At 28.0% G+C, this 12,544-nt stretch overlaps 1 protein-coding gene across 1 annotated transcript; it reads right to left on the bottom strand.

Annotated features, from left to right (window-relative positions):
- Nucleotides 1-9,577: 9,577 nt before the first annotated feature.
- Phum_PHUM057720 (uncharacterized protein) lies at nt 9,578-10,357 on the bottom strand (the record flags this gene model as incomplete). Its single annotated transcript, XM_002423377.1, has 4 exons — nt 9,578-9,597; nt 9,802-9,827; nt 10,024-10,145; nt 10,349-10,357. 4 exons carry the CDS (start codon nt 10,355-10,357, stop codon nt 9,578-9,580), a joined length of 177 nt encoding a protein of 58 aa, XP_002423422.1.
- Between the last annotated feature and the right edge of the window lie 2,187 nt (nt 10,358-12,544).

A 12,544-nucleotide genomic window follows, 5' to 3' on the forward strand; every position in this document is an offset into this window, starting at 1 on the left:
TTTACAAAAAGAGAGAGAGAGAGAGAGAAAAGTCATTAAAACGAAGTTTAAAAAAAACAACATAACAATATAATTCTTTTCCCGTTTTTTTTTCCTTTCTTTTTTTTCTTCCACGAAAAAAAAAAGGGAAATAAAAGAAATTTTTTTTTTGCGTGTGCCTTTTACGTGTCTAAGCAGCCCTTAGTAAGACTTGAAAATATTAAAGAATAAATTTTGTAATAATAATAATAATAATTAACATTTCAACCCGGAGCGACAAGAAGGATTCATTTTTTTGAATTTCCCTTTTATGTAATTTCTATATTTTTACTCTTTGATCTCTCTCACTATCTCTCGGTCTCTCTCTTTCTCTCTCTCACTTCGCGCTAAAATGCTTTGAACCTTAAAATAAAATGTAAACAAAATTTATATGTAAAAAAAACTTTTTCACGTGCAAAAGAATAAGATTGTAAAGATGGTGATGGGGTGGTGGTGGTAATGGCGATGGTGATGAGGGTGGTGGTGGCGGTGGCGGTGATGACGACGACAATGAAAACAAATTCGATTTTTTTTCTTTTTTCGATTTTATCATTTTCTCTTTTTATTTTCACCGGCATCAAATTTTTTAATTTAAAAAATTTTTCATTTCATTTCATTATCATTATTATTATTATTATTTAATAGTGTACAAATAAACCGCGTAAAGGAAAAGGTTTCGAATTAACTAATTTACGTTATTGTTGTTGTTGTGAAATGGTTAATCTCATTTTGAAAAATTTTCATCATCATCATCATCATTTTCTTTATATTTTCCTTCTTTCTTTGTAGTTTAATCCTTTTAACGGATAAATATTGACACTAAACTAATAATAATCTTTAAATTTTAAAAATTAATTACAAATGAAATTGATTACTAATGATTCGAACTGCTCGCTCTCTCTCTCTCTCTCTCTCTCTTCAAAAAAACTTTTATTCAATCAAATATTATCTATTCATCCTTCCTCCTCCTTCTCCTTCCGTTTCTCTTTCTCTTTCTCGTTATCAAAAACTTTTACACCGTAAATGAAATCAATACTAATAAATATCGAGTTGTACTAATATTATTATTATTATTATTATTATTTCTATTTTTTTTTTATTGATTCAAATGTTCCCGGAGGAAAAATCTGGATCTGATAAATTTTTCCGTTTGAATATATACGCATGGAAGTGATAGGAATCGTTATCAATTCTTGATAATGTTAGATCAAATTAATTAGGGGAATGATAGAGCCACGCACACGCGCACCCACACACACACACACACAAGAGGCATACGTGAAGTTGAAAGGATGACGTAACAATCTCGATAACAATTAATAATAGTAATAATAATAACTTTTTCGAACGTCTACATTAAGTTAAATAGAAAAAAAAAATTTGAAAGGGGAAAGGGAGAAAGGGTATGAGGGGGGAAGGAGGAGGAGGAGGAGAAAACTTTAAACTCAGGTGAGAAAAAAAAATATTGGAAAAACTAATTTCTCAATTTTCAAAAAAATTTTTTTTTTTAATAATGGAGCAATCAAATAAGAATTTTTTTTTTTTCAAAAAGAATTTTTTTTCGAACACTCTTTTTACTTTTTTTTCCCTTTTTTCCCTCCATTTCCCCCTTCCCCTCCTCTCATACCTTTTCCACAACCTTTTTTTTTCTCTCTCTCTTCCTTTACCTTTTAACCATTCCTCTTTTTCTTTTCTCTCTCTTTCACTTTTTCCGAACACACACATTCATCCTTCCATACTTCCTTCCTTCCTTCCTTCCTTACTCCTTTTCTTCGTACTTCTTTTGAATTCTCTCACTTTTCCATATACTTTTTACACCGACCCTTTTCCTCTTCTTATTTTCTCTCGCTCCATCACCACACCCCCACTTCCTTCTTTATAAAATTGATTGAAATTTTCCGAGAGGAATTATTACTGAATTTTGTTATTAGAAAACTTTCCCCATTTTATTAAATTATTTAAAACGTGAAAAAACTCACAAATTTAACTCGAAATTTTTTCTCAGGTTATTAAAATCACAGGGAAAACCATCATCATAATCATCAATATTTTTATTATTATTATTATTATTATTATTATTTTAAAAAAAAAACCCACCCCCGATGTGTATGTTTAATAGTTACGCTACAATTTTTACGTATTCCTTGTATTAATAGTCTATAAAATTTTTTTTTTTTTTTGATGATAAATAAACCGATTTGTTGTCGTCATCGTTGTCGTCATCGTCGTCGTCGTCGTTGTCGTCATCCACGTCGTCGTTTCTACATTTTTTTGACGTAATGAATTTTTTTTTCTTTTTTTTTAAATTAAGATTTATATTTCCTTTTGTCGTCGTTGTTTTATATTCAAAAAAAAAAAAAAGTTGTTAATGTTTAACTTACGCAACTTTTTTTTTTTTTACCGTCCAAGAGAGCGCGCGCGCGTCGCGGCTTCTCTTTCCGGTGGGAAAAAAAATTATAAAATAAAATAAAAAAATAGTGACGATGATAAATGAAATGAAATTAAAAAAAAAAAAAAAAATTATTTTTTGTAAACGGAAATAATATTTGTGCGAGGGAGAGAGGGAAGATGGGGAGAAAGGAGAGGGAAGAAAGAGAAGGGAAATAAAAGGTTCGATTCGTAAACCGGAAAAAAGTTTTTTTTTTGTTTTGTTTTCGCGCGCAATTTTTAAAATTTAAAAAATAAATAAAAAATAAAAAAAAGTTCAAAAAGGTCGACGTGGATTTTGATGAAAATTTTTTTTTTTTTTTTTTGAAAATATCACGTACGGAAAATTTCCCCTTCGACATCGGGATCGTCGGAGTGGGGATGGGAGTGGTGGGGGGCGGGGTGACCGGGTCGACGGTGGTGTTGGCGGCTTTAAATATTTTTTTTTTTTTTAATTAAAAAATTAATATTTTTCCCGATCGTGAGGATTAAACGCGTTAATTAAATTATCTTTTTTTTTTTTTTTTTAAATTATAGAAATAGGATCAAGGAAATAAAGCAAAAAAAAAAAAAAAACAATATGGAAGACATATCAGGTATAAACATTTGAAAATAGTTTTTATCAATTTTCTTTCTTTTTTTTTTAAAAAGAACAATTTAACTTTTATTTAACTTTTATGCTTTTCCTTCTTCTTATTTCCTCTATTTAAATAAAACGTTTTTATGTACTTTTTTTTACTTTATTTTTTTATTTCGTCGTCTGCTACTATTTAAAAGAAAAAAAATTTTTTCAACTTTCGTTGAAAATGTAATTTAATCGATTTTTATCTCCCACGCATTTATGCGTAAAAACGTTTCTTATCAATATCGATAAGAAATAAAAATGAAAATAAAAAAAAAAAAATTAATTAATAATTTTTACATAAATTAAAAAAAAAAATTTTTTTCTTTTTAAAAGATCGACAATAATTATTAACGTACCAATACGAAAACCGTCTTCTTTCAAGTTTACACTTAAAAATATTAATAATGATGATGATGATGATAATAATATTAATAATTCTGTTTTTTTTTTTTTTTTATGAATTTTTTTGAAATGTCATGTAAATGTTATGTAAATACGATGTAAAATTCAACAGTGAAGACTAATTTTTATATTTTTTTTTAAAAAAAGGGTTGCCCTTAACCCCTCTCCTATCCCCACTCCCCGTTTTTAATTTTTTTACATTTTTGTTTTAAAACAATGAAGTGAAATTTGTAAATTAAAAAAAAAAAAAAAGAATAAAGATCGAAAAAGGGAAAAAGGAAAGAAAGGAAGAAAAAAAGAAAAAAAGAAAAGAAAAAAGAAAAAGGATTGCAAACGATGCCTTTTCGTCCTTTCTTTTCACCTTTTTCTCCGCGTTTCCGTTTCTTTCCCCTCCTCTTCCTCCCCCTTCCCTTATCCGTTTTTTGTTCTACTTCCTGTTTGTTCTCCCTTAACCGTAACGTAAATGAACTTGTCGCAATTTAAAATTTTTATTAATTTTTTTTTTTAACAACGACAGGAAAATTGGGACGCGGAATAAACGGGACCGCAAACTCTTTTAAAAAGTAAAAAGGAAACGCGAGAGCGAAGAGGAAGTAGGAAAAAAAAGGGGGAGGGGAATGAAAGGGGTGAAATTGTTTGCAAAACGTAAACGCGTGCGTGTGTCTGTGCGTGCGTGCGTGAGTATATACGGGTGAAAAAACAATTAATTATAAATTATTTAAAAATCAATGAATGGATGATCCGCCATTTTTCTTTCAAACCCCGATTTTTACTTTTTCTACAAACAACAACAACAACAAACAAAAAAAAATTTTTTAAATTATTCCCAATGCGGTAATGTTAACACTTTAAAATCTTTCCTCCTTTTCCTCCTCATCTTCCTCCTTTATCTTATCCTCCTATGAAAAAAATTCACACGCTTTAACGAATCCAAATATTTTGGAAAGAAAAAAAAATTATCATTATTATTATTATTATTATTCTTTTTTTCACCCTCCAGAGATTGTTTGTTTGCCAAAAAAACAAAGAAAAACAATAATTTAAAAACTTTTCTTTTTTTTTTTTTTAAAGCGTTCACATAAAATCATTTATTTATCACTTAAATGGTGTAAAACGTCTTGAACTGTTGAAAATTATTACCCTTATCCATCCACTTTTATTTCCTCCCTTATTAAACCAAATCGTATAACGTCAAAGAACATTAAGCAAATGAGTTAGTTGAGGTTAAACAATTAGAATAAGAAAAAAAAAGAAAAAAAAGTCTGAAGGTGGTGGCGGTAGGGGAGAGCCTTTTAACAATAACAATTCATCACATTTATGGGTTTTGGTGATGAAGTCGAAGGGTCGGAAGTAGTCCTTTTTTTGAAAATTTCTTTTTCTTTTCCTTTTTTTTTTCTCCTTCGCTTTCCGCTACGTATTATATATATTATGAGAAAGAGAGAGAGAGAGAGAGAGAGAGAGACTAATTGTCTCTCATTCAACGTCTTAAAACTTGAATTAAACGTCCTGGAACTGAAGCAAATAATAAAAAAAAAAATAATAATAAGGATGGAGAGAGGATGCGTATGATGGAAACATAGAAGAAAAACTATGGTGGGGATTCAAGAGGGGAGACGGGAAAAGGTGGAGAGAAAAAAAAAATTGAACATCTGAGAATAATGAATACGATTCAAAAAATGACATAAAAAACGGGGGGAAAAGAGATGACGATGAAAGTGGGAGAAGAAGAAAAGAAGGAAGGAAAAAAAAAAAAGAAAAAGCAGTTAATGTAATAGTTTGAGGACATTAAAATCTCCCGACGTCAGCATCATCCTTTCTTTCATTTGCACCAAATGCGAATCTTTTATTTTAATTATTATTATTATTATTTTTTTTTCCCAAATGAAATTACGCCGCGAATCGTGCGGAAAAAGAAAAAAGAGAGAAAAAAAAAGTTTTTTTTTTTTTTTTTCTAAGGTCTTAACGGTAATAAAAATAAAAAAAGAAAGGATGGGAAAAAGTTTACGCGGTTGTAGTAGGGGATAATGATAATGATGATGATGACGACGACGACGACGACAACAACAACAACAACCAAAAAAAAAAAAAAAAAAACAAACAAATATTACCAACATTACAATTTCCCATTTGGTTTTAAGCATTTTGTTCAAAAGAAATTGTTAACGCAGCCTCAGGTGCACTACAAAACAAACTAAGGGTTGTCAAAAAATATTGCCGAGAAAAAAAAAACTTTTTTTTTTTTTCCGTCGCGTCATTATCATCATCATCATCATCATCATCATTATTATTTTGTTTTCTTTTTTTTTATAAGAAAATCAAGGGATTCATATCTCGTGAGAACTTTTTGCTTAAGGGTAAGAGTTTAGAGTGTAGTAGTAGCGGAAGTTTTGCCTTGATTGCAAACAACCCCTAAAATTAGGGTGGCAAACCCGCATGTTTGTCGTGGTTGTAGTTTTACTCTCACGGGCCCATAAAACGTTCATTCTCATGCATTTTTCCCAACCGCGACATAAAAAAAATACAAGCAAATATTTTCTTTTTCTTTTTTTTTCTTTTTCCACGTTTTTCAATTTTATTTTTCAATACGATAAATATATTTTTTTTTCCATCAAAATTTTCTTTCATATTATTATTATTATTAATAATTGAATTTGAAATTTTTATTAAAAGGTTGGATTCGACGCCTTTTTTTTTTCTTTCTTCCTTTTCACACTCGAATCGTTTTTTTTTTTTTTCGATGATAACAAACGAAACGATATACATACATTTTTTTTTGTATATTTTATAAAAAATAATAATAATGATAACGTTTCAATAAATAATTATAATTACGGAAAAAAAACAAATTTTTTTTTTCTATTCCCACGACTGATTCGAAAAACGGGGACGTGACCGTAACGATTTTATTTAATGAGACAAATTATTATTTAATTTCAAAAAAAAAAATAAAGAAAGAAAATTTAATGGGCCGCCGCTGCAGGTAATTAGCGATAATATAATAATAATAATAATGATAAATTTCACTCTCTTTGTTTCTTTTTTTTATCGGAGGGGAGGAGGAAAGAGGAGGAGAGATGGGTGGGAGTGGGGAGTTCCTTAGAAAAAATTTAAGGACACCGAATCCGTAACTGGGGAAAGGGGGAAAATAAATAAAACGGATTTAAAAATATATATAATTAAATTAATAATAATAATAATAAAAATATTATTTGTTTGTTTGTCGAGTGCGTGACGATGACGTCACGATGGGAATTTTTTTTTTTTTTTTTAAACAGGAAATTCGGATGAACGATTTAACCTTGGACATTGATAAAAAAAAACGGTTATAAATTATTCTTCGTTAAATTCTTTATTTTTTTTTTATTTTCTTCTGCTATTTTATTTAAGTTTAACGTTTTTTTTTTGTCAATATGGAGGAGGATTTTTTTTTTATATAAAAGTTTTCTTCTGCTTAATTCCATCGAAGGTTTTTCTTTTTTTTTTTTTTTTTATTTATTTTTCATTTTCGAAGATTTTCGAAAAAAAAAAAAAAAAAAACGTTTTCTTTTTTTTTTTTCTCTTTCTTCTTTTCCTTTCAAATCCTCCCCCTCCTCCCTCCCTGCCTCCTTCATTTCTTCTTCCCTAAATTCTTTCCTTTTTATTCTATTGAGTTAAAACAACCTTAAAAATTTTCCTTTTATTTTCATCCATTTATTTTTTCCCTCAAAAAAAAACCAATCGAAATTTGTTTTCTCGTCTCCACCATTTTTTTTCTTTTCTTTTCTCTTCTTTTCGTTCATTAATCTACCAGCATAAATCTCGCACGGAAAAACACCGAAAAAAAATTTTCTTTTTATATTTTTCCAAACATTTTCCCAACTTTTTCTATCATCACACGCATTCATTTTAGTTTCACGTCAGGGAAAAAATACACGAGCACACGCACACGCACACGCACATGAACAAATAGGAGTAAAGTAAGAAAAAAAAACATGTCCGTTTTGTTTTAAATTCCAACAACTTAAATCTTTTTCTTAAAACTTTTCCCCTTTTTTTTTCTTTTAACTTAAACTTTTTACTTTTTTTTTTCTAGAATATTTTTTCGTTATCTTTAAAAAGCGGAAATGATACATGTAAATAAAGTTTTGATTTTTTTTTTTCTTCGTATATCTTTTCCTGTTTTCTTTGCCTGATTTTTTTTTGTTAAACAACCGAACGACCTTCTTACCCAAATTCGTTTCTCCCTCTTTTCGGAATTGAGAGAGAGAAAAAAAAAATTACTTTCCGACACCTTTACAAACATAATAATAATAATAATAATAGAACACGAGGATGGTGGAAAATGTGATTTATTAGCAGACGATACGAGAGTACGAGAAACAGCGAAATAAATAAAATGACAAAAATAAAATAAAATCCCGATGATCTAAACAAGAATAAAAAAAAAAAAAATCTTTTATTGTTCCATCATAATCCGTAATTTCTTTCTCTCTCTCTCTCTTTCTCTCTTTCTTATCTTATTCTTATGCCACGTTATTTTTTATTTAAACTTTAAAGTAAATTTGATTTCATTTATTATTATTATTATTATTATTAATTTTTTTCTTTTATTTGTACGTAATCGTTAATAAAAATTTAAAACCGAAATCTTTTTTCCAATTATTATTATTATTATTTTATTTATAAAAAAATTGCTTAGTTCTTTACACGGATAAATTTTCCAGGAGACGAACATTGTTCCAGCACGATTAAAAAAATTCATAATATTAAGTTTTCCGAGAGAAATCAAAAAATTAAAAAAAAAAAAAAAAAATCCGAGCTAAATTCCGTCGCACTTCATCTCCGTGAGATATTATTATCATCATCATCATCACTTTTCGATCCGGGATGATTCGTCATTTGTTAGTCGGAGAGAGAGAGAGAATTTTTTTGTTAAAATTTGTCCCAGGTTCGATATCCCTCAGGAATAAAAATGTCTGGGTGGTGTTGGATTTGTCTCCACACACAACCCATACGAACACGACCGCATCAATCTTTCTTGTTGTGAATCTTCCCGAATCCATCATATCCGTTTTAAAAACGCGAGTCATTTCCGGTTGTAAATAAAGTGCAGTAACCAGGATCTGAGAAGTTGTCTTAGGTCGATAACATGAGAACGAAAATTGAGGTGGGCGGTCGGTCACTCATTCGCCCGTTTTTCCTACTCAATTATGCCTTATTATCATCATAACTAAATCCGGAAAAATAATAATAATAATTTTATGGAAGAAGAAGGGAGGGAAGTAAAGATAGAGGGAGGGGAAGATAAAGGGGGTAAATTAAAATTTTTAAAAAAGATTTAATCATTAACGGACGCATATTTTAAAATGAGTTTAAAGATTTTTTCTTAGTTAAATAATTAAAAAAAAATTAATATTTGATGACGAAAGTTTTTGTTTTTTTTTTTTTTTGTTTGCTTATAAAAAAAATCGTCGGGAAGAGAAAGACAGGGAGAGAGAGGGGCGAGGAGGAGAGGGGGAAAAGAAGATGAAATCGGGGAAATAAAAAAAAATAAAAATAAAAACTTTAAAAACGATAAAAAAAAAAGAAAAATCTCATATCTTGTTTCGTATACATATATATATATTTTTTTTATCAACTCGAAATGATTCTTCCGGTGTTTCCGATTTAAAAAAAAAAAAAAAAGAGGAAAAACACTCAAAACTCATCTGCATATTTTTATTAAGTCATTTTCAGTTAATTTCGCGCGAATTGAAAATTTTCTTCTAAATATCTTCAAAAAAAAAAAAAAAAAAAAAAAACTTTTTCTTTTTGCTTTTTCTGCATTTCGATCCCTCCATTTTCTTTTTTTTCTTTTCCTCCTTAGGATAAGCTAAACTTGTAACTAAAATTCTTCTCGTTTTCCTTTTTTTTTTTTTGCAGTTCTTTTTTTTTTTTTTCTTTAACTCTCCCATCGTTACGATTTTCATTTTTTTTGTCCCCTCAAGGAAAAAAATTATCAATGCCAGAAAATGACGTCATTATCTCCTCAAACTCTTTTTTATTTTATTTTTTTTTTTTATTTTTCCATTTAAAATTTTTTCCTTATTCTTATTTTTTTCAATTATTATTATTATTATTATTATTTCATCCATCGTCTCTTCTGACTTATTAAAATAATATATTCATTACGTGAAAAGGAATAAAAAAAAGGAAAAAAAGGAAAAAGTAAAGGAAAGGAAAGGAAAGGGAAAAAAATGCCGCGTGCCCATAAATATAAATTATTCAATTAAATGTTTTTTTTTTTTTAAAAAAAAAAAAAAAAAAAAAAAAAAAAAGATATTTGCCATATGGATTAAAAAAAGAAAAACCGGCACCAGATGCTTTATTGCAAAATCTTTTAAATTTTATAAAAAAAAAAAAATAATAATAATAATAATAATAAAAGAAAAGAAAAATGGCGTAAATCCAAAATATTCCCCTAACGAAATGTAAAAAAAAAAAAAAATACGCGTGTAAATATGCGTGCGTTTGTAACGTTTGTTCGTAAAAACGAGCAAACAAAATTTTTTCCCTTGATCTAAGTCACTAACATGATAAAAACCATCGATAATAATGAATTATAACGAAAATTTAAAAAATTTTCCCTACTGAACTTCTTATAAAAATGTGTACTTTTTAAAAAAATTTGCCTAATTAGTAATTTTAAGGCGTTCTGAGTCAAAAATAAAAATAAGAAAAAAATTCTTTTTTCATTTTTAAACAAAAATAACTCCAAATAATAATAATAATAATAAAATTGTAACGTGGTAGTGAGGGAGGGGATGCGTGTGCGTGTGTGTAAATATATAACGAAAGATTATTAAAATTTTTTAATAAATAAATTTTCCGTTACCGAAAAAAAAAAAAATTTAAAACGTTTCTCATATTAAATTGTTTTGAAAAAAAAAGGAGGTAATATATATCTATCGTGATTTTAATAATAATAATAGTAGTAAAAAAAAGAAAGTTGATGGAGGAGAAAAAGGTAGTAGTAGTAGTAGTAGTAGAAAGAAAGAATGAAAATAAGATAAGATAAAAAAAAAAAGTTTTCGAATATTTATTATATAGTCGAAAAATCTTTGTGATAAAATAAAAATTTTTCCAATATAAAAAAAATCAATTTTTTTTTTTTTTTTTTTTTTTCAGATAAGCGAAACATATAAAAAAAAATTACTGTCGTCGTTGTCGTCGTCGTCGTATCGCGTCACTAAATCGAATGAGAAAAAAATAAAAAAAGGCAACCGAAAATTCGAATGAAAAAATTTTTTTTCTCCTTCTCACGTCAATTACATCCGTCATTAACGTATTTTTTTTTTTTTACCTTTTTCTTAAACTTCCTTTTCTTCTTCTACCACTCACTTTTTTTTAATTAAATTTTTTTTTTTTTTGTATGATAACGAATCGTTAACTTTTTCTTTTTTATGTGTTTTTTATAATGCACGCATTCGAAAGAAAAGAGAAGAGAAGAGGGGAAAAAAAGAGAACAAAATGGCGATTGTTTACCTCCCCTTTTTTTTTCATTACGTCACGGAAGTTATTTAAAAGTAATAATAATTACAAAACTGTGTAAAGTTTCAAATTCACTACGTCATTAATAAAGACGACGACGACGACGACGATTATTTCATTTTCCTTTAAGGTTTTATAAACAAAAAACAATTTTCATTCACTCTACATACCAATATAAAAAAAAAAAAAAAGAAAAATGAATATTGAAATGTTTTCCTCATATAAAAATTTTTACTCTTCAAATATCTGTTGTTTTTCCGAAATAAAACCAAATGTGAACTTAAATGAAACTTTTCCTTCAAAAAAAAAAAATTTTCCGTCTTTTATTTCTTTTTTTTGTCTTATTTTACTTTTGTTTTCTCCACTTTCTTTCTCTCTCTCTCTCTCTATTTCTCTATCTCTTTCTCTCTCTATCACTTTTTTTGTTCCTTTCTATTCAACTTTTCCTTTGTAATAATCGGTTTCGGTTGTAGAAAGGAAAAGAACTCAGTGAACCGTTTTAATTAACCTCGGTATTTAAAGCACTTTTCGTTTTTCGGGTTCGGAAATGGAAAAAAAAGGAAAACAAGAAAGAAAAAAGGAAAGGAAAGGAAAGGAAAAATCAAATTTTAAGAAGTATCGAATGAAAAATTATCATTATTATTATTAGTTCAGTGAATTTTTTTTTGACGGTTTTAAAACAGGATATATATATATATATATATATATTGAATGCATCCCATTTTTTTTTTTTTTTTTACGGAGGGGGGGAAACGTCGTTAAAATTATGGCGGGTTTTAATAATAATAATAATAATAATAATAAACCAAAACGGAATTTTTATTGGCTCATTTTGAAGGGAGGCGGGAGGAGGGGGAAAAAAATGCATTTTAAAATTGTTTTAGAAAAGAGACAAAAATTAATCGCGTAGAAAAATTATTTAAATTTTCTTTTAAAAAAAAAAAAAAAAAAAGGATAAAAAGAAAATTTGAAAGTGTCGTAAATAAAAGAACATTGCACTATTATGGGGGGGAAAAAATCGACGATAATAATAATGATGATAATGATGATGATGATAATAATGAGGATGATAAAGATGATGATGATAATTGTGGGCGTAGGTCTTAAAAAAAAAGAAATAAATTAAGTGAAAAATCGACTATGAGTGAATGCACGACGACGACGATGATATCGTGAATTAAATAATAATAATAACAGTCGACGATCAAAGGATGATAGTCATGATAATGATAATGATGATGATGATGATGATGATAATAAGAAAATTAATTTTTCACACGAAACGTAAGTAACCACCCGATGATTATTTACATCAAATTTAATTCATAACGACGTTCGAAAAAAAAAAAAGAAAAAAGTTTATCTACTAAATCTCTTGTTATCGATTTCAAATTTTTTTTGCGTTTCCTTTTTTCCCCTTCCCTCTCCCGTTCTATCCTTCTACCCTTCCCCCGCCCCCTTTTTTCTTAACACGAAATCTCAATTTTAAATTTATGTACATTTTCATTTTTTTTTTTTTTACTTTCTTGTTATTATCCATAATTTATTTATTTAATTTTTTTT

The sequence above is a fragment of the Pediculus humanus genome, genomic scaffold, assembly GCF_000006295.1.
Source record: "Pediculus humanus corporis 1103172107405 genomic scaffold, whole genome shotgun sequence".
Classification (NCBI taxonomy): domain Eukaryota; kingdom Metazoa; phylum Arthropoda; class Insecta; order Psocodea; family Pediculidae; genus Pediculus; species Pediculus humanus.